The sequence below is a fragment of the Grus americana genome, chromosome 10 (assembly GCF_028858705.1).
Source record: "Grus americana isolate bGruAme1 chromosome 10, bGruAme1.mat, whole genome shotgun sequence".
NCBI classification, from domain to species: domain Eukaryota; kingdom Metazoa; phylum Chordata; class Aves; order Gruiformes; family Gruidae; genus Grus; species Grus americana.
The window spans coordinates 23,743,996-23,765,621 of NC_072861.1; the positions used below are offsets into that span (position 1 = coordinate 23,743,996).

At 38.7% G+C, this 21,626-nt stretch overlaps 1 protein-coding gene and 1 long non-coding RNA gene across 4 annotated transcripts in view; both read right to left on the reverse strand.

The window, feature by feature from the left end:
- Window positions 1-21,626, reverse strand: part of LOC129210586 (uncharacterized) — a 131,424-nt gene that overhangs the window by 26,852 nt on the left and 82,946 nt on the right. The gene's annotated exons all lie outside the window — the stretch shown is intronic.
- Window positions 1-21,626, reverse strand: part of CTDSPL2 (CTD small phosphatase like 2) — a 43,877-nt gene that overhangs the window by 6,753 nt on the left and 15,498 nt on the right. For 2 of the 3 annotated variants that reach the window (XM_054836476.1, XM_054836479.1), the window contains exons 2-8: window positions 15,426-15,634; window positions 11,356-11,494; window positions 9,052-9,201; window positions 8,376-8,591; window positions 7,631-7,709; window positions 7,250-7,361; window positions 6,246-6,332 (exon numbers count right to left, since the gene is read on the reverse strand). In XM_054836476.1, coding sequence (XP_054692451.1) covers window positions 6,246-6,332; window positions 7,250-7,361; window positions 7,631-7,709; window positions 8,376-8,591; window positions 9,052-9,201; window positions 11,356-11,494; window positions 15,426-15,617 — 975 coding nt within the window. In that variant the 5' untranslated portion in view covers window positions 15,618-15,634. Of the gene's footprint in view, window positions 1-6,245; window positions 6,333-7,249; window positions 7,362-7,630; window positions 7,710-8,375; window positions 8,592-9,051; window positions 9,202-11,355; window positions 11,495-15,425; window positions 15,635-16,167; window positions 16,289-21,626 lie in introns of all 3 variants that reach the window. The other variant, XM_054836477.1, reaches the window with a different exon arrangement.

Here is a 21,626-nt window from a genome sequence, read left to right on the forward strand (position 1 = left end):
ACACCACCAGCACAGAGCTGCACACATGCATAAAGTATTCCCTGCAAAAAGTTGGCAGACTCACAAGAAGAGATACCAAGTTCGGAGACTTGTGCATCTCGCTCTGATTTAACTCCAAACACAAGACTCGGGCTCACATGGAGACATCTATATCAACCTGTGGCTTTGGGCAACAGCCCAGTACCAGGGCAGATGTGCCAAGCACTGTTCTATTCCTGTGGTACAACATTCAAATTTCTATTTGAATGATGGCCTGCTGTGGCGTTTGGCACAGATCCGGTGACCTAAAGCAACAATGATGACATGCGAAGGGGTAAAAGTGACAGCCTTACACTCTGCCTACCTTTCTTTTTGGTTCAGAGATTGCCCCATATAGAATTACACGGGTTTGAGGAAAGAGTTACTGAAATATCTAGAAAGAGAATGGAGTGTACCGAACTACTTTTGATTTCAACTAAGGTAATTTCAGCTTTATCAATTTTTTTTAACAGCCAGTTAGGAATAGGCTTAAATTTACCTTCAAATCACAGTAAATCTCCACAAAGGATTTGTATTACTTGAATTGAATTGTATCAAATTTGTACGTGGACACAACGAAGTGACCAGAGAAGAAGAAAAGGGAAATAGTTTAAGAGAATACAAAATTTCATATTGTTAGCACATGCTGCAATAGATCTTGGTCCTTTAAAGGAAGCACATATTTCTAAACCAATGTGAATTTCATTATTTAGCTTAAAATTTGGTAATGCTTTTATTTGTTTCTTTTTTTAAAGTGTCTAAAATTCTGGCTTAAGTTTGCAGAGTGACCAGTTGCTACAGTAACACTTAAGTTTTCTTTCTTTCCCCTACACTAGGAGCAATCATCAAAAGCAGACAATCTTATCATGCCCAGTAATGGGAGCTCTACTTCTGGCATGTGAAGATACACTCGTTGACTATGCAGATGAGGTCTACTTCCCTTCTCATTCTGGCAAACCCACATTTGGAGGCAGTACATACATATCCCTCAAATCAGCTGTTAAGGACATTTTGGAGAGGCCACAGCCTGTCCTTGACAGGCTGCTGGGCTGCTTTTACCCAAGATAACTACTGAAAAGCCAACTCTCTAAATACAGAGTTGACAAGCGTGTCTTTGCCCCATGTCTTCCGACATCGGTAAAATCCTTGTGAAGAAAACGCCTCATCTTGCCATAATAAGGTAGCGAAGTTTTGCTCAAAGACTAGACAATGAATTTACCTTACCACCAGAACAAACGTAATGAATTAACGCAGAGGCTCGAGGTGACCAGATGCTAAGTAACATTCAAGTTGTTTGTGATTGTAAATTCAGTGCAAATTGTTCACTCTGAGCGTTTGCCCTGTAGTTAGCAAGCATATAATGCAGCCAGCAACCTCCCTAGTTGTAACCCAGTGTTTAAGGGAAGGTAAGTTCATCTTTGGCAAATGCCAAAAGGATTATTCTGTTCATGTCATTTTTCCCAAGTAAATATTTACTTTATTGTGACCTAAATCTTCCTCTTCAGAACTAAAAAGTAAGTCACAGAAAGGATATTAATGTTTTCACTGCACATGAGATAACGGTTGCTAATGGTGGTAGGTAAAGAGGATGATACTTGGTTCTAAGGTTTCTTCAAGAGCTTGATTTCAAATTAACCACCCTATTCTCTGTTACAGAAGAAACACAGATATCATTTCAGAAAGTCTCTTTGACATCTCTTCAGTAAGGTGAGGCATCTGTTGATATTTCAACTGCCACTAATATAAATAAAAACATTTTCTATTTAATTTATTGTTCCTTTTAAATCTGGATTGAATTAAATTGGTCACAATGGCAAGTTAAAAGAATTTTAAAAGTCATCCGATTAGATCAGAGAACAGTTATGGCTGCTTGGGTTCCTCACATGTGCACACTCTGGTTCATCTTTCAGTTTTCTTGAGCCTGCAGCTAATGGCAGCATCTTTGTAGTGTGTTCTGTTGTAGACTACCGCCACGCAGTCATACGCATGTATCTATCTTAATATCCATCTTTCTCTAAGAAGTTCAAGTGTGAATGCAAACATGAAATCCAGGGAAAATAACTTGTTTGAAGAGCCTGTATTTCTAATCCCAGCTTATACACACACATGTAATTGAACAATGACATCGAGGGCAGATTCACTGGTTTGTGACACTCTGGCACAACATAAGGCAACCACATCATTACACGCAGCTATGAAGAGCCGGCACAGAGCTCCGGGTAACCAAAGTAGAACAATTAAGTAACCAAAGTAGAACACAACACATCCATCACTCTGATGAACAGATCTAATGTGAAAGATAATTTTTGAAAATATAGATAGAAGTCTAATAATAATTTTCACCATTTTTAATGACTGAAAGTTTGTCAGCAGAGATACATGCTATCATCTACTTCAAAGTGACTTATACTCAGAAATGCATAACATATATGAAAAGCCCCCTCACAGTTTTCTTGTGGGTTTTTTTGTATATTGGGTTCCCCCCTGCCCCAAATGATCATCACATCCCATTATTTCAATGGCAACAAAATCTGAATGTGCAAAATCACAATTGTCGTTCAATGCGTTCCTTGTTCCAAATACACAAGACTTTAATTCTTCGAAGGTGGAATTGGAAGGAAATGTTACTCCTTTCATGCATTAAAAACCCCAACAAGACACGTATTCCACTTAGTGTCAAAATCTCTGACATTACAGTAACGAATTTCATCATACCTGTAGCATTCCTGTATACCTGATGATTTTACAAGGTGAAAGCCAGAGACAGGTTAGTGTACTTGCCCAGGATGAGCACTCTGCAGCATGGCAAGACCCCTGCCTGGCCCCACTGCATCCCCGTCCCCACCTGAGCGTGGGGCACACCAGACCCCAGCCCCAGGCTAACCTGGCTGCTCCCAGTCTCCCCTGAAAGAGTCTTGACAGTCTGCTGGAAGGGCAGATGGCATGTGCAGCCAGCAGACCCGAAGCTTGATGGCTCTTCTGTTACTTCCCAGAAAGAGAGTGGAGTTCATGAGAAGGCAGAGCCAGAACTCACAAGCATTGTTTGCCTCGCTCCTCTGCAGTAACAAAGTAAAGGATCAAAGTGGTCGTTGGTGGCAGGAAGATGGAATCCATGTTAACACTATATTTAGTAACCTACGACTGACCTATGGAGTTCCCAAACATCTTTCAAGGATCAAAGGGAATTATTCTGTGATAGAGCCATAAAGATGCATTTCAACTGAAGAACTGAGAGAAAACATCTGCCTTTTGGCTATGGCCTGTTAATGCATGGAAGATATCCTTCGTGTGGAACAGAGGGCCAGATGATCTCATGTCTGAGACTTGAAGCCAGCAACAAAAACAAAACCTCTTTACCAAGAAAAAAAAAAAGAAAAATTTCTTCATAAGATAAGCTGCTTATCTTATTATGTAAAGTAATACAAAGAGTACAAAGTCTAAAGTCTACAGTCTACATCTGAAAAGCTGAACATTTATTTTTGTTTTCCAGTCAGATGTAAGACAGATATGGTATTTAAGAAAATTTCAGCTTTGCAAAGACTGTATTTTTACTAAGTCCAAAACTTAAACACTGGTATAATTTAGAGATTTTTTTTTTTCCCCAACCAAAACACAAACAAATTCATTGTGTCAAAAGCCTGAAGTAAGCAAGCCCAACTGTACCCATTTTACAGGTTTTTCTATTTATTTTTTTAAACGGAAATTGGTGAGTGTGACTCATCCGAAGGTTTTAAAACCCCCTATATATCAGTGCTGGAATCACGCAGTAACGTTGAAGCTTGCAGAACATTGCTCTATGCTCAGACATTAAACAGTTCTTCTCTTCTGCATCATTCTGGGAAAGTTATAAGAAATAACTTACGAGCAAACAAGCCCATATTTTTAGAAACCTTTCTTTAAAACCAGACCATCACTTCGGATCACTGAAACAAGTAACAACAGAGCTGAGTTCCTGGACGTGAAACTTGTGTTTGACTCGAGGGCCAATGGAGTTTAGCTGTATTTTGCAACAGACCTTCTAGAACCCAAGTCAATGTGATTCTTGCTGTTGTAGGATCCTACAATGGCCAGTTCTGGAGCATCTTTTTGAGACGCGCCTGGTTTATCATCACACTGTTACTGGCTTGATGCCTTCAGATGGGTACGAAAATTGAAATGCTATGAACCCAGGCTCACACTTGCAGTATTAAGACAGACTTAATGTGAGAAAGATAAGTAGGAAAACGAGTACTGAGCTAGGTTCTACTCTTTCTTAAAAAATAATTAATAGATAATTGTCTAATATTTCTGGAAACCCTACATGAAAGTGGTACATATTTTGGTAGTAATGGAAAACATCTTCAGAAATGCTCTTCCACATCGAGTATTGTTTTCAGTGGGTTATATTATGCAATACTTTATATATAGTAACTTGCTGACTTCTACTTTGCTCGGACAGCTTAGTGTCTGCTGCTCTGTTGCCAGCTGAAATTACTTTCAAAATGAAATATGGAGATGTGAAAGCAATACAGGACGATACCAGAGGTGACAGTCAAATTGATAAGCAAAAGAAATACATTTTAAAAGCTGATAAATTGCTAATCACTGACTAAAAACACTGAGAAGGGTATGAAATACCAACACATGTCTTTTCAACTTTTATCACAGGAGAAGATTATTTGTCTTTTTGCATATTATACCCTAATTAAAGACGAACTTAATTGTATCCTTAAAAAATTTGTCTTCCTTATTACCTGTTACCTAGTAAGAGGTGAATGTTTTATCAGTGTCTAGTGCAATGTAAACCCAGCAAAACAGAATACAGCGATCAGGAGAGCATATTCAAAGGCAGCGGCCGACTTTCTCAAGCCTGCAAGAAGCTCTTGTTCCTTGGCACACCCAGGCTAGACTCTAAAGAGATCTAAGAGAAAACTTATCCAGGACCCGCACAACAACTGTACTGTATCAAGGCCTGTACAAGCCTGTGTACAAGGCCGTTAAAATAAAGCTTTAGAAATATTGTCAGTCACTCTCTTCATTGATTTCAATTTCCTAAAGTCAAAATCCCGGTTAGATCTCAGCATAAACATACAATCTCTAAAAGGACTGCAGTCATAGACAGAAAATACTCAAATCATACTGAGATCTCTTAAGAGAAGGAAGGAAGGAAAAAGTGAAGCTTTAGTCTTCTTGATTCTGTTAGCAGTGTCAAGAACCTCCAAAGAACTAATTCTAAGACTTCTTCCAAGTTCAGCCTGGAAGAAACTGTGCATGGCCATCACCAAACAAGAGATAAGATAAGCCCACATAGAAAAATTATTTCAGCTTTTCAGATTCCAAGGGTTTTTATATGCAACAGCCAAGAAAAACATTTTTAAAATCAGGAAAAATACCTGGACAAGCGTCCTTTTAAGGTGCCTGATGACTGGCTCATTCTCCAAAGATACTACAGTGGGGTCCATTATCCTGCGAACTACATGGTGGGGAAGCTGTTGCTACTCCCAGGTACATCACACAAAAGGACCTGAGAACAACAGCCGGGGTCAGTGCAGCATCTCTGGCAGTTGCTGGAAGAGAGTTCCTCCTTCCCACGCTTTTCCTTTATGGTACGTCAGCGTCACACACACACAGAACTAACACCACCTCCAAAAGCAGAACAAAAACCTCAATCTAGTGGTCTCCACAAGACAATCAAAAATCACTCCAAGTACCCAGCAGAGTCTCTGGGAGTAAAGACGTAGAACTGGAACTGGCAAAGTGTACAGCAAGACTAACGACCAAGACAGAAGCATCTGAAGATGTCTTCTATAAAGAAAAAACGATGGAGCAATGTGGACTGGTTTTCCCTACCAGAAAGTTAAGAGTTGGTGAGAAGCTGTACCTGGGAAGTGATACTGCCTGAACTTTCAGTGTTCCTGCCTCCACCTGCCGGCAAGGAGAAAGGCTGCTGCTGCAGATCGCTGCTACAAAGATCACTCACGCTCTCTTAGCAATGAATGGTTACAACTGGAATCAGCAACTGACATTACCCCGTTGTGGTGGCAATAAACAGTGCTCCACAGTAATTCTAATACAGGAAAAATCCACCTCGCAAAATTTGACACCTGCAGTTTATAACCCAGACAGTTGTTAAATGCCAGACAGTTACTTATTTCTCTTTAAAGAAGATGATAAGAAATACACACAGCAAGAATTCATATGTTAAACAAAATAAAAAGGTATGTATTTTTTCAGTGCACACTAATTACCTGGTAAATGACATCTTGAAAAAGGACTGGAAAAGTGAGTGCAGCATCTTCTAATTCATTTAGACTACAGTGCACTAATGTTTCATCCTATTAAAAAAAAAAAAAGAAAAGATGATGTAAAAGAAAGATTGTGAAAAGAATGCTGAAAATAGAACTAGTTTTCTGGATTTTTATGCTCATTTTAAGGTAGGTTTATTTAGTCTGGAAAATTTATTTTTGTGCAAGTGCTGTCAAGGTTGAAGAATTCTTAGAATGAATGATATATTTCATTGTTCTTGCAGTTTTTGAAAAAAATTTCCACTTTGAATTGTGTGCTAGGGGCATAATTATAAGAAGGTATCTTAATTTTGTAGGCTATCCTGTCATTCAGTTCAAGTCTGCACCTGTCAATCTGAATAATCTATCCACTCATACGACCATGGGAGGACATGCCAACTGATATTGTTCACGATAAAATAATGTTCCTGACATCATTAACAGGGTCTGAAACAACTTTCAAAACAGAGAGACTAAAAGAAATAATTATAAAAGACAAATATATTTAAAATATAAATAAATAAAAACACTGCTGTTTTTTATATTTTAAAAAAGTGGATTTGTGCCCCCTAAGAGTAAGAATGTTCTAAGAATTAAAAGATTCATTCTTGACCTATCTAGATGCAAGACATAAGAAGCTGAATTTTCCCATTTATTACATCTCATTTTTTTCCACACTGGATTTCGGAAAGCTTTATGGGGACAGATAACTCTTTGTTTGAGATGATAAAAGTTGTAATGCCTTTTTTTTTTTTAACCCGGATGTTAAGTATTCAATACAGCAAGCATTCTATTCTTGCCACCATTAATTTTTTTTAATGCAGACTATAACTAAAAATACTAAAAACTGTGTAACCTTCACCAAGGCCTTTTTGTTTAAAGCAAAGATTAATGATTCCAGCAACAAACAAAACAAATGAAATGCTACGCATCCCCTGCTTTTGGTATGTGTTTATAAAGATATTTACCAAGTCTAGAACTAATGAGAATTCTGGTGTGCTTCTTGTTTTCAGTGGAAGAGCTGGCTTCCTGTTAAGTTGTTCTTCTGTTAGTGGCGGAACATGTTTGATGAAATAATATCTGAAAAGAATATAGATTTTGCTGTAGAAATGTATATACATTATTTAACTGGTAACACTGTAGCCCAACTTAATATTTCAAATATTTAAGGCTGCACAAGAAATAAGTATTTTCAGTTGAAAAAACCCCACATCAACGTACACTTATTTTTTTAAGTTAAGAGCTTTTGGAATTCATCACCATAATATAAAAGTGTTCCAACTTAAATAAAAATATCTTAATACCAAAATTATCAATTTAATATTTTCAGCACAAACATCAGCACTTACGGATCAAAGACTTCCCAGTCTTCTTCATAGGTGGCTTCCGCGTGTGCTGATGAGTAGCCACTGTCTGGAGATACTGGCGCTAAAATTCAACGAAAATGACCAAAACCAAAAATAAAACAAAAAACCACAAGAGCTAGTCTTATTAGTGCAGTTTTTAGAAGTGAAAATTTGCACTTGATGCACGCGTCCCTCAAACAACAAGGACAAAACCTCTCCCTTCTCCCCTCCCTCTCACCCAGGATTCCTCCAAATGGCCTGTGCTGCTCACAGGAAGCTGCCCGAGAGCCTGACGTCACTCACGTCATGCCACAGCCCTTCATGACCTGGCCAGAACGACAGCGCCCGTACGACACAGCACGGCATCCGCACAACCCCTGCAGCATGAGCTACTGCGATGCGCATTCCAGCCCAAGAAGCTGGCACAGCTCTTCCAGTCGGCAGCTCAAGGAAGAGGGTTCAATATTAATAAAACTGCCTTTCTTCTGGAATCTTTGTTTTCATTTGAAGAAACGTTATGAGGTCAACTGAGTTATACCAGGAATAGATGAGACTTGCCAAAACTGTGTCTTTAGTGCATAAAAGAGATCGATCTATTGAACATAAAAATCAATATTAATACTGTTTGCATGCCCTAAGCAAACGTGCAATATTAATTTATACAAAATGTCAGAGCTAGGATTTCCCTCAGAGCACAAATTACATACAGCTTCAACATTTGGGTCCAAGGCAAGGACACATTTCTTACCTGTAAGTGGTGGCAGGTCACGGTCATTTGTTTCCTCCACTTCTCCCAGACCATTATTGACAGTGGATCTGACCTGCACTGCTTGGCTAGTATAAGCTGCTCCATTGGTCGATGTTGCAGTACTTGTAGTAATCTCATCTACCTGTTCCATATCAAGTTGTTTGACTATTTCTTCAGCTTCAACAGCTTGTCCTGGAGAATCTGATCCTGATGTTCCTGAATTAAGATTTCAGCACACTCACAGTCATTACCTTTAAGCTGAGTTACCTATCAGAGCACTGATAGTCATTATTAACCACAGGAAAAAAGTTTCAGAATAATCAAAGATGGTTGCATTTGATCCACGTTACAAAAATAAGAACCAAATTGAAGACCAGGACAAATGCCTTCATGTTTAGGTCAAGGAACTTAATACCATTATTTATTTATTTATTAAGAAAAGGTACACTGCTAGATACTTACACCTATGAAAGACATGTTCTAATGCATATAAACTTATTGCTTCTTTTACTAATGACTGACCCTTCTAAGAATTAAGGAGGCCTTTTATCTGGTAGTAGTAACTCTTGGTCTATAAATCAGAAGGAAAAGTGTACTGCTGCTCAAAACAGCTTTTTCTTTAAAAAAATAAAATCTATCATTCTTAAACACTATTGGCTTTTAAAATAATACTCACCATTTTTATTTGCTGGTGAAAAAAAATTGAAAACAGGAGAAAATATGGTTCCCAGTAATGTAGTTCGTGGGGGACTGCCAGTGGCAGGATTATCTTCTAATTTTCCATTTTGCTTTACATGTTGGTTTGTCATTTCGTAACTTCCAGCTTCTGTAAAAGAAAAGTTATGAAGTATAATACCATGCTTCTGTTTTGCACTGTTACATGCTCTCTTTTATTATTACTTTCACTATAGGAAAGATCCCTCTTGCTCATGGTTCAACTTGGTCGACAAAAAAGGATACAACTTAAAAAAAAAAAGTGAGCTAGCAATTTAGTAACATAAAAACAAAATGCCAATTTTCAACACCGTCTTCAGTTTAACACTTCAAATTAGGAAGCACTCATTGTTTATAAAAGTATGCTATAGATTAACAAATAATAGAAGTTTAAATCCTTTAAATGGACTTGATGATGGAAGACTGACATTAAGATGCTGCGCACCTTGCACACAAATAGATGTCAGTATCAGTGGGGCTCCACTAGATGGAAACAAGAGAAAGAGTCAGTGGAACTCCGATGGCTGAACCTCCAAACTCACAAGATCAAGTCCATATTTTATTATTTGCTACAGATACACATGCACATATGCATAAAAACAATTATGAAGTAAAATAATTTTTAGTTGTTATCACAGGTGACAAAGGACACGGAATTCAATAAATCTTCCCATTACAAAACATAATGTGTAACGATTCAGGTTTTCTATAAATGTGCATGTACAGTAAAGTACATCCTAGAACTAAAAATTGCCATCTTGTGGCTGAGCTCCAAGACACAGTTCTGGGACTGAAATGAAAGAGAAGTTATTTACTTCACAGTAACAAGTCTTTGAGATGTCTGTCCATATGGAAGTAAGCAAATGTATTTTGTGCACATGAGCTGAGAACCTTTTTGTCAGCTGAGCCTGATGGAGCTGCACGAGTACTTCACACTTCCTATCGTTTCTATATAAATCATAGGGTGTGCCAGCTGCAACTTGGTGCCTTCACTAATACAGAATATTTTAACTATGAACTTCATATCGCTGTAACAGCAACATGGGCTCCGTGTGCTTTATGTGCATATCTCAGAACACACTTGATTTAAGTCAATAGTTCCTCTTTCATCTTTGAGCACTATCTGCAGGCATCACACTAAGTGGGTGCATATCCGTGATCTCTTCAGGAGGCAAAAACCTTCATTAGCAGTAGCAAATACTGGAAAAGGGGTTGCTCCAAAAGCCACATTCCACAGACATCCAACAACTAAACAGGTAATTCTCTCACACAGTAACCGTTCCGTCACTGAAGTCACTCATTTGGAGCTCTGTCCTCTACTTAGCTACTGATTTTGCAAACCTTGTTGGACTATGAAATCTCCGAGACCTCTGCCTTGCTGACAAACTTGGCAGAAACCAGACAATGGATTCCAAAGTTATCAGGGGAATGGAGAATGAAGGAACAGTGACAGGCTGCACAATCATGCAAGTCTTGTTTCCTTAGAAAAGAAGTCTAAAAAATGGATTTTTTTTATAGTCGGATTTGGAACCACAGCTGCTACGTTAAATGTCACTGACCATTACATCATGTCATTATTAGAGATATTCAAAAAGAGATAATCTTCACAGGGAGGTGGTCAAACACTGGAACAGGGTTGTGGAAGCGCCGTCCTTAGAGATACTCGAAACTCGACTGGACAAGGCTCCAGGCAGCCTGATCTAACTCCAAAGTCAGATCTCACTTCAAGCTGGGTGAACATTGCTGTGAGGGGCACAGGGGGACTGGCCCAGGTGACCTTTAGAGGTCCCTTCCCATCTAAATTTTCCTATGATTCTATGACAGAAACGTGTCTGTGTGTTTGACAAGTGCTTTCAATATCTAAGGACACCTGGTTACTTCCACAAAGGTCGAGTTGGGAAGTCACATGTCACTTTTTTTTTGTGGGCAAATGGGAGAAGACCTAAATCAAATAATTATTATTGGCTTTTTAGAACAGTAATTTTTTAAAAAGTTAAATTAGTTCCAAAATAGCTGGTCACAATCGCACATCCAAATTGTTCTTACAAGGATATAATGGATGTGTCTGAGAACTAATGTTGCAACTATTTGAGCTCACAGTCTTAGAAACCTTATTTTGCTACTATTAGGTCAGCCCTGCCCTCACTGAAGTCAGTCATAAACCCCTTAGTAACCTCCACCGCTGAAATGTCCTATTAGTTATCAGCTGTAAGGCTACTGAATCACCATTCGACTGCAACAATGTAGGATTAGAGTATTTACAAACCTCCATTCATTTGACTTTTCCGTCGTACTCGAGAGATCTGTTTATTAGGCTTTTCTCCTGTTTGAGGTGTGGATGTAATCAAGTTGTTATCTATATCCCGATCAATTCTACTTCTTTTTGCAGGATTTTCTCTTTCTTCCTTAAAACAGAAAAAGGGGGGGAAAAGAAACATACTGAATAGTGCCTCTTTTCTCTGCTGAATACTACCAGAAAACGTTCGCTGTTAAGGAAAGTTTCACAAAAGATCCATTTATTGTTCCACTTCCAGATGCAGAATATGCAATATGTATCTGGCCAGCTGGAACTTTAAACTCATTCAAACTGACACCACTCAAGGTAAATAGCAAAGTATTGGGAAAGAAAACTGTACTTGGAACTTCTGCAGCAGAAAAACTCTAAGTACTATTTCACTGGATAGCCAATTTATAAATATTTAAGTGCCATGGAATTGGGGAAACAGAGAGACAAGGTGACTAAAATTATCTGAAACTTGATTTCTCTGCCTAACAAATATACAGGAAGCAAACTGCACAACAATATCCAATATGAAATTCTCTACCATGCTCCCTACATAAAGCGGCTTGCTAAGTTGTATACAAGTGTATAACTTGCTGCTATCCAATCCGTATCAGACAGTACATGGTGAAACTTAGCTGTTAAACATGTTGTAAGCAAGGGCTAGCACCCAACAACTATTGTCACCTGTAAGTAAGTGGCTGTCCTCCCCTGTGGCACTTACACGCATGATACGGGACCAGACATTTTTGCATATTTTCTGTGCATGAGTATATGGGTAGACACATATGTTCAAGACAGGTTTCTCCCCCTTTTTCCCCAAAGCACCTATTACAACATAATAAAATGGCAATCTGAAATCTAAAGCATCACTGTACAGAGTACACTGAAATGTAAGGTGTGAGACAATGCAAAATAAATTGAATTAAATATAAAAATAAATAATGAGGCCACAGACCATATCAAAGTTAATTAAAATTTCCATTTTAGAATTACAATATTACCTTTCTGGAGCAGCAGTTTCACATCTTTAAAAAGGAAAAACAGTTTGCATGCTCCAAAAAAAAAAAAAGTGAACAGATCTTTTAGAAAAATTAATCTAAGGCCCATGCTAACAGCACAGTAGCTAAAAGAAATACTAACAAACATGGAAATGTATTGACATCCATATCAGAAGACAAGTGAACACCACTGATCGCAAAAGCTTCCTAGTGGCAATATCCTTGACCAACAACCTTGGTGAGAACAATCTAATTACTACCACTTAGAATTAATAATATGTATATACCATAAATCCATATAATGAGAGAAAACGGATGGCTCACTGAACTGATAAAAGAACAGTAAGGCATCTCATCTTCTGGGTCATTTGTGCAAATGTTTGACACCGGTGAAAAATGGGAGAAATTAATTAACTTCTAAAAGCTATCCATTGGCCTTCACAAAATGAGTTGTGCTCTCATCTCTTTATGGAAAACAAGTGCAAACCGAAAATGACAATGGAAACAGGAAGTCTGGCTGATGGTATCAGCAGAGGCATAAAGAATTCACCAAATCTGGAGATCCCTTTCACACTTCAGAAGAGGAGCTATCATGATGTGGTATGAAAGCTCATGCTGCTGTGCCCATGTTGTACAAGTTAATAGAATTCAAAGGTGAAATTAGATATAACGGTATTGTACTACTTGGTTTATACACTGACAATTTTATTGTACAGGTATAGAACTAAAGATACCTACTATATATACCTCTATAACAATCTATTTCAATTCTATTATCTATTCAATTCAATATAACCCATTATTATCAATAATTGTGCAATAAGGAACATGACAATGTCACAGCGACATAAATATTTTGTTTGATTTTAGGCTGTTTTCAGAAACCACGTATGTATTAAGGAATGGCCCAAACTGAGACGAGAAGTAATGACAACACTTTCAAAGTCAATGCAACTTCTGACAGTGCTAGAACCCCCCAAAACTGAACAAGTTTAGAGGAACTTCCAACAGCACGTTCTACTGTATTTCCAGTGTTAACATTTACAAAGTTTAATAGTACTTCCTGTACACATACAAGTATCATTTTTTCTGGTATACTGGATCTGTCATTTTGTAAATGACAAACATGATTGTGCACTCAATACTATTGCTGACCTGCACGGGGGCCGTGAACTAGCAAAAGACCTCAAGATCAGACCTACCACCACCCTTGTTTGGAGAGCCACCTTTCAGCCTCTGGTTTCTCTAACTGAAGAGCTGTAAGGTTCTTTCAGGTTTTGTTTAAGGAGTATTTCTAATAAGACATTTTTACAATACCAGTTAAACGACCTATGACTATGATCAAAATTGTCAAGGTATACTTGTTATGAAGGCATTTATTGCCGTAAATCCATATAACCTCAGTGGTGATTTAGATTTTAGCATACCCATAAACGAAGTACTATGCAAGTTGTACACACGCACTATCTCAAAGAGTTATAATGTTTCCATGGCAGCCACAAGACTACTTTGTTAAGTCATCAGCGTTCTGGAAGATAGCCCGGCAGTATCAATATCATGCCATGCTAATGCCACTGGAACCACTCCAAGTCCTGCTACAGGCACAGGAGAGGACATGAAAGGAAACAGGAGAAAAATGTGGACATTTTAAATTAAAAACCCTGTCAAGAAAAAAAAAGAATGAAATGTAATCCAAAGATTTGGAAGAGGAAGGGAAGAGAAGAGGGGAAGACAGAAAGTTAACAAATCCTTAAAGAGACAAAGAAAAGGAAAACCAGACATATTTCCCTTATCTTAAAATTCCAATGTAAAATGTTTTGCTTAGATTTCAGCGTTTTGTTGCAGTGGTTTTGCAGCCAAAATGTTGCACTACTGAGCTACAATACAGATGGTGAATGTAAAATAGATTAATTGTCCCGGTTTAATGAAAAACAAAATGTAAGCATATTTAACTATTTATTTTTACTGAAATATTTCTTTCTTGGTACTTCAATGTTTCTATGATAAGTAATTAACACATGCCATAAGATATTAAATTTCACTATGTTTTTGAAAATTTAAGAATATACTGTTACTTTAATTAAAATTATTTCAACTTCAGCTTGTTACAAAATTATCGTTTCAATACTTACTTCAAAACCCAGAAAATACTTCTGAATTTATATCCTATTTTTATTTATCATATAGTTAATCTGGGCTACATTTTAATTTAGTTATGACTTCTTGGCGACTCTTCTTTAAAATTTACAGCCACGTAGTGTCAATATCTGGACTGCTGGGGCTGAGTTAAGTTTATTTTTTTAACTAGCCTCCCTTTACAGAAAAAAAACACAGGTTTTTGAAGCAACTGCAAGGTAACATTCAGTCTATCAACATAAATATATATAAAATTCACCCTCAAAACATATATGCAAGAGGTTTTAACATGCGAAGATTAGTAAAGTTCAGATTCCTGCCTGGATCAAGGCAGATGAGATTTAGTGGTTTAGCCCTAACAACATCTGCAGTTGACCCACTACGTGAGGGCAGCGTTCACTGCAATAAGATACTGAGTAGCCACCTCAATTTCACAATAGCTGAATTTGTGAGGTTTGACCTTTATTGATTGAGACTCCTAAAAATTCTGAAGACAAATGCTAAAAGTATTCAGCAAATTTATGCTTACAGACTTGCTTTTCTTAGTTGCCAGTACTGGCAACTGCCAAAGTCAAAGAATCCTCAAACCAGAAATTAAAAATCTACTGAATTCATTAGTCAATATTTTCACAAAGAAATACCTAGGTAATAAATCCTGTGATTTATTGGATTATCTTAAATAGCACTACAATTGACTCTTGTAGGGTTTGAAAGTCTGTTTTTTGGGGTTTTTTTTAAATATCTGTTACCTGACACAACTATCACAGCTACTTCTCACCTTCCAATTCTTTACAAGAATGCTTTGCTTCCACCACATTACATGTTTATTTATTCTTAACAGAAATGTTTTTAAATCAAATTTAACCGAGTATGACCCAATTAAAAAAAAACAAAAGAAGAAACCCACTGATGGCATACCTTGGGTGTGCTTCCTTTAATAAACTTTTTGATTGAAGACAACAAGCCAGTTTCATTTTTCTGTGGTTTTCCTCCGCCAACAGGTAAGCTCTCTTCCACCTCCGAATGTTTCCTCTTTGCCCTCAAAGCACGTTGTGTGTGAATTTGATTCGATTGCTGAGAAGCTTTCCGCGTTCTCAGCCTCATTTTCATGTGTACCACATGTAAAGCTATAAAAGGAAAAAACAAGAATACTTAGTCATTGAAGAAATGTATTAAGCTTCAGATCATGAACTCAAAAAATTATGTAACACTGACAGTGCTCTGATGCACTGAGCTTTTACATCCGTATATACATTTAAAGCTGCAGGAGGGGAGATGGAGATGGGATGTGAGGCAGAAATCCTTCCCTGTGAGGGTGCTGAGGCCCTGGCACAGGTTGCCCAGAGAAGCTGTGGCTGCCCCTGGCTCCCTGGCAGTGTTCAAGGCCAGGTTGGATGGGGCTTTGGGCAACCTGGGCTAGTGGAGGGTGTCCCTGCCCATGGCAGGGGTGGCACTGGATGGGCTCTGAGGTCCCTTCTGACCCAGTCTGGGATTCCATGGCTTAATTGAAATAAAAGAGAAGACCTATTTAATTTAAAGCATAACATTGGCAGAAGAACAAATGAATATAATCTGGCTGTGGATACATCTAACCATTAGAACAATGAGGTTTTTGCATAACCCTCCAATGTGAGTAGTAGGAACAAAAAAAAAAATCTACCTGCTTTTAAGATGAAAAGGATTGTATGGTGTCTGGTGTCTTCAGCATCAAATGACTAGGCTCAATGACCTAGGCAGTCCTTTCCAGCTCTGTGCTCCTCACAATACTTCATTTTAAGTCTCTATATTAAATTTGAGATGAGGCATAAATCTAAATTCGTGTCAAGTGTTCACAGAAGAAGAAATCATAAATGAGACTGTGCATTCAATATGGGTGAGGATATAGCAGCTCAACCAAGGAACCTAACATTGATCTTCAATACAACTATATTTGGGAATAAGATTAGACCACAGGAAGACTTGTGCAAGGGCAATATTTATTAAAGCAGAGTAAAAGGCCATTCCAGAGAATCTGTCCCATTTATCTCCAACCTTCAATTGGACTGCTGGTATAGTCAAATTCGCGCATAAATATAACTGCTTTTCTGGACTGAGGGATATGCCTTCTTCACCTGACTGAACCTCATACTTGGGTTGATTGGAATGGGACTACTCCTGTGCTTAAAATTATGCATTTACTGGATCAGGAGCAGAAAAAAGAAGTAGCAAGAAATCCATCTGAGTTGTAATGCACAGAAGTACCAGTAAGAAACTAATATGCATTTCCTAGCTGAAGTCATGACAAAAAACATTTGTTTTTAAAGAGAATCATACGCTTATCATGATAGGAATTGGTATCTGCTTTTCTGAAGTAGATTCAGCATGTATCTTATTGCTGAATAGATAGAAAAAATATCTATAACATTTAAAATATAAGTAATGTCACAAGCTATCTTGTTTAGGAAAAGGCAATGGTGGCACTGGTGTGATTCACAGACACAGAAATACTCTGATAATATTTTTCAAAAACAGTCCAGACACTGTACACAGTGGCATTTGTTCGCAGTTAGAGAAATCTCAATCTCAAATGAAAGGTGTTCCAACTATTGAAGAATAACATAACTACTGACACTATTTTTTAGAAGACTTCACAAAAAAAGTACTCAATTGGTATTGTCAGAGTGAAATATTTTAGGTACATATAATATTTAACTGCCAGCAAACATGGCATTTCATTTTTCATATGTACATGTCCAGCATTTTCCATTAGTAGTTAATACAACAACTGTTTACAGACAGGAAAAGGACAAATCAAGATTTTGAATGACTGAAGTAACTACAGCAAAAATGTCAGGTTTAAGGAAAAACAACAGAGACCGTAGACTAAATTTATAAAAACTGGTTCCTTATAATCTTGTGCCCTCTAGTAACCGAAGCATTAAACTCCAAGTCCATGAGTGTATCCTTTCCTTATTAATATTTGCAATAAAATTTGCATTTTGTTTAAAAGACTCTACCGTATGTGGAAAAAAAGTAATGCAGAGAAATAATGAAAAAAATCCCTAAAGATTTTAATCCAATTTTCTGTTCCTATTCCTTGCCACTAGGAAAATAAAAAGATAAAAATAACATTCTTACACAAAGATATAAAATAAATATGCCTATTATCAGAACTTGCATCTCAACTTTTCTTTCTTACAAACTGCTGCCAGATTAATTTTGGGGGTATGATTTATGGTGGGAAGGATCCACAACAATAGACATATGCTCCTATTGTACTTCTGTACAAATCAGGAGGACCTAATTATAAAATTGAAGAAATTGTCAAACATCAACAGACAGGATGGTCCAAAGATACCTTAAAACATGGAATATATTTTCACTTCAGAAATACTGAGGAAAGCATCATTTTTTATCAACATTGTGTGGATTCCAACATTTGTTGGAATGAAGTTAGAGAAAAAACAACACTGTTTTGCCATGTTAAAAATATTCTTAAAACTCTCCATGGGGCTCTAGTCCTTCCATGCTTTGAAAAGGGAATTTTATTAGCATTATTATCAAGCTGTTTAGGAATTAATTTGGTTGAATTATAACTCTGAAATTCTTTGATTCATATATTGCAAGGAGACTTACATGAGATCCCAAGCAGCAGTCTCTAGAACAGAGAAGTGAGCAGAGGAGGAGTGCAGACAGCAGAGCCATAAACACATCAACCATCCCAGCTTCACCTGGGGACCAACAGCCCAGTGTGCTGGGCTCCTCCGCAGCTCTGACAGGCCAGCCAGCCCTATCCCACCCAGAATGACTAACCAGTCTTTTTTTTCTGTTCCACAGGTTGAATGGATTGTTGTTTGCAATCCTTCCTGCCAGGAAGTCCTGGGAGCCAGGCACGGGAACAGAGCAACAAGGCAGCCTATACCCATGATGGTCCCCTGGGTACAGGAAACATGTTTATGCTGAGAAGTTGAGGAGAAGTGGTAAAAGGGGAATAAAATCAGAAAGATATAGGGAAAAAGGTACAAGAATATGTAATCATCAGAGCAAGCTTCTCAAAGGCACTTTAAGATATGGCAGGATGACATGAGGGACCTAGTGGCTTGATCCTGCTCCCTCCTCACTTTCCCACACCCATTTCAGAGTTTGCCTCCTCCTCAGAAACCAGGTCAGCTCACTGAGCTAACAGGGAAAAAAATTACTTCATTTTTATGCCAGTTAAATCAGTTTATAAAGGGAATCAATGGGCATCAGTAATACAACAGAGCAGGCGCTGGAGAAGAACACATGGCGCACCTCACGAGTGACGTAGCCAGACATCACACAGCCAACTCAGCTGGTGTATTTTGGAGAGCTGAGCAGGACACAGGTCCACAGATGGATGGAGGGAAGCTGGGAGTCACTAGAGGCTCCGTTCCCAGAGTACTCACTGTGACACAGCACAGGGTTCAAAGTGGCCCTGATGTCTTGGAGCGAACAGGTAGGCAGTGTGTGCGTGAAGCCAAGCACCAAGCAAGCAGCATGGAGCACAGTCAGTCCCACCAACTGCAGTCCAAGAATTCCCTGATCTCCATGACATCTACCAATGCCTTCACAGAGTCATTTAGGTTGGAAAAGACCCTTAAGATCATCGAGTCCAACTGTTAACCTAACACTGCCAAGTCCACCACTAAAGCATGTCCCCAAGCACCACGTCTACAAGTCTTTTAAGTACCTCCAAGATGGTGACTCCACCACTTCCCTGGGCAGCCTGTTCCAGTGCTTGACAACCCTTTCAGTGAAGAAATTTTTCCTAATAGCTAATCTAAACCTCCCCTGGCAGAACTTGAGGCCACTTCCTCTTGTCCTATCACTTGTTACCTGGGAGAAGAGACCAACACCCATCTGGCTACAATCTCCCTTCAGGTAGTTGTAGAGAGTGATAAGGTCTCCCCTCAGCCTCCTTTTCTCCAGGCTAAACAACCCCAGTTCCCTCAGCCGCTTCCCATAAGACTTGTGCTCCATTCCCTTGACCAGCTTCGTTGTCCTTCTCTGGACACGCTCCAGCACCTCAATGTCCTTCTTGTAGTGAGGGGCCCAAAACTGAGCACAGTATTCGAGGTGTGGTCTCACCAGTGCCGAGTACAGAGGGATGGTCACTGCCCTGGTCCTGCTGGCCAGACTATTCCTGATACAAGTTAGGATGCTGTTGGCCGCCTTGGCCACCTGGGCACACTGACGGCTCATATTCAGCCAGTTGTTGACCAACATCCCCAGGTCCTTTTCCGCTGGGCAGCTTTCCAGCCACTCTGCTCCAAGCCTGTAGCGTTGCCTGGGGTTGTTGTGACTGAAGGGCAGGACCCGGCACTGAGCCATGTTGAACCTCATACAGTTGGCCTCAGCCCAGCCCAGGATCCAGCCTGTCCAGATCCCTCTGTAGAGCACAAGAGGACACTAACCTAAACACCAAAGCTGAGGTCCGAGCATTGCTGTTCTTAAGCCTTTTCTATACAGTAATGCTTTTGTGCCGCTCACAACTGTGGTCTCTAGTTAACCCAATTACAGAAACTAATTTTCAATCGCCTGTACTATGAACTCTCTGGAAAGGGTGTATTACACAGAACTGAAAGAGTCAGGACTTCCTAAAATATACATGTTGAGTATATCAAGATATACACAAGTGAGGTTCTTAATTCTCATTTACCTAGTTCAAAAACTCTGAAAGGTAAGAAGAGAGTTACACCAAACTAATTCAGGTTTTTGATTGACAATGGATAACTATTTACGAGGGGGAATTAGGAATGAAGTAAATGAACACCAAAATATAACAGGATTTAGTATATTCAAATATGTAAACCACATTCATTAGAATGATACTTATACATTTTGAAAAACTGGGAAACATCCTACGATGTGACTTTATAAACCAGTAGTCTTTTAAAATATTCTGGTGAGAAATCTAAGGTGACTGCCATTTCCTGGGCAGGAATTAAACAAGACTGTACTAAACCCAAATGTGTGTAAAAAAGAATTAGACAAACTTGTAAAACATTGAAAGACTGACACTAGTGAAAGTCCAATTTGAGAATGAAAATATTACTTAAAATTTGCTATGCTACAAGTTGCCTGATTTCTCTAGAACCAAAACAAATACCAGGCAGACAAAGGATGAACCCTTGTAATGTTGGTCAATGGTGAGTGTCTATTTATCCAGCAAGGAACCGTTCAACTCATCTGTACACTATTGCCAGAGAGTTCTTTGGCTCATTTTGCATCCTGGGTATCAAGCCTGGGGTTATAAATATCTCTAATGGACTTAGCAACAGTTACCTACAATCCTCTCAATGACAGAAGTTTGCTTTCCTAATGCTCCATGCATTTGGCAGTGGACAGTTTTTACTTGCATTACATTCATGTTTCTTTTCCGAAACAAGCATAAACCAGACTACAATACTTAACACACTCTCGCAGTCAAAATAATCAAGTCTAAACATGTACGTGAATTTCCTTCCGCAAACACGTACAATTGGGATTGCACCACAGCCTGCTGTTCGGCGGAGAGCCTGCCTGAAGGACTGTGTAGCCAAGGCCCTCGCGCAGCCAGAAGCAGGCACCACCTCGTTGGGCCAGGGAGGTGCGCTAAGACCCAAGTCGAGCGGTCGTGCAGGCGGTTGTATGTGGGATGACACTAAACAATCCTAAGCAATTCCTATATTTTAGTTCTCTTTTCAGGAGCCTGCAGCTCAAAATCCTCTCTCTGAGCAACAGTGCGATTCCTTCACAGCATGAAAAGTTGATACTGAAGTATTACCACAACAGCACAAAGCTGAAGTAGACTAAATACATTAACAGCAAATATACTGAGCATTTAAAGACTCGAGCCATGTTTCTGCACTATATACAGGTCACATTTTAAACTCTCAAACCCTCCTTCTTTCTTGAATTCCTTCTATGTCTATAATAAACCCAGAAAGTGGGGGGGTGGGGAGGGGAGAAAAGGGGAAGGAAAAAAAAAAAGGAAAAACCTCATTCTTCAAGAGAGAAATACATGGCAAAGAGGGACTAAATGGAATTCTCATTAAACAACTTGTGAGACAGGAAAATAAGAAATGAAGGAGCTATTAAAGAGCAGCAGCTGAACATGATACAGCTGCAATAAATTCC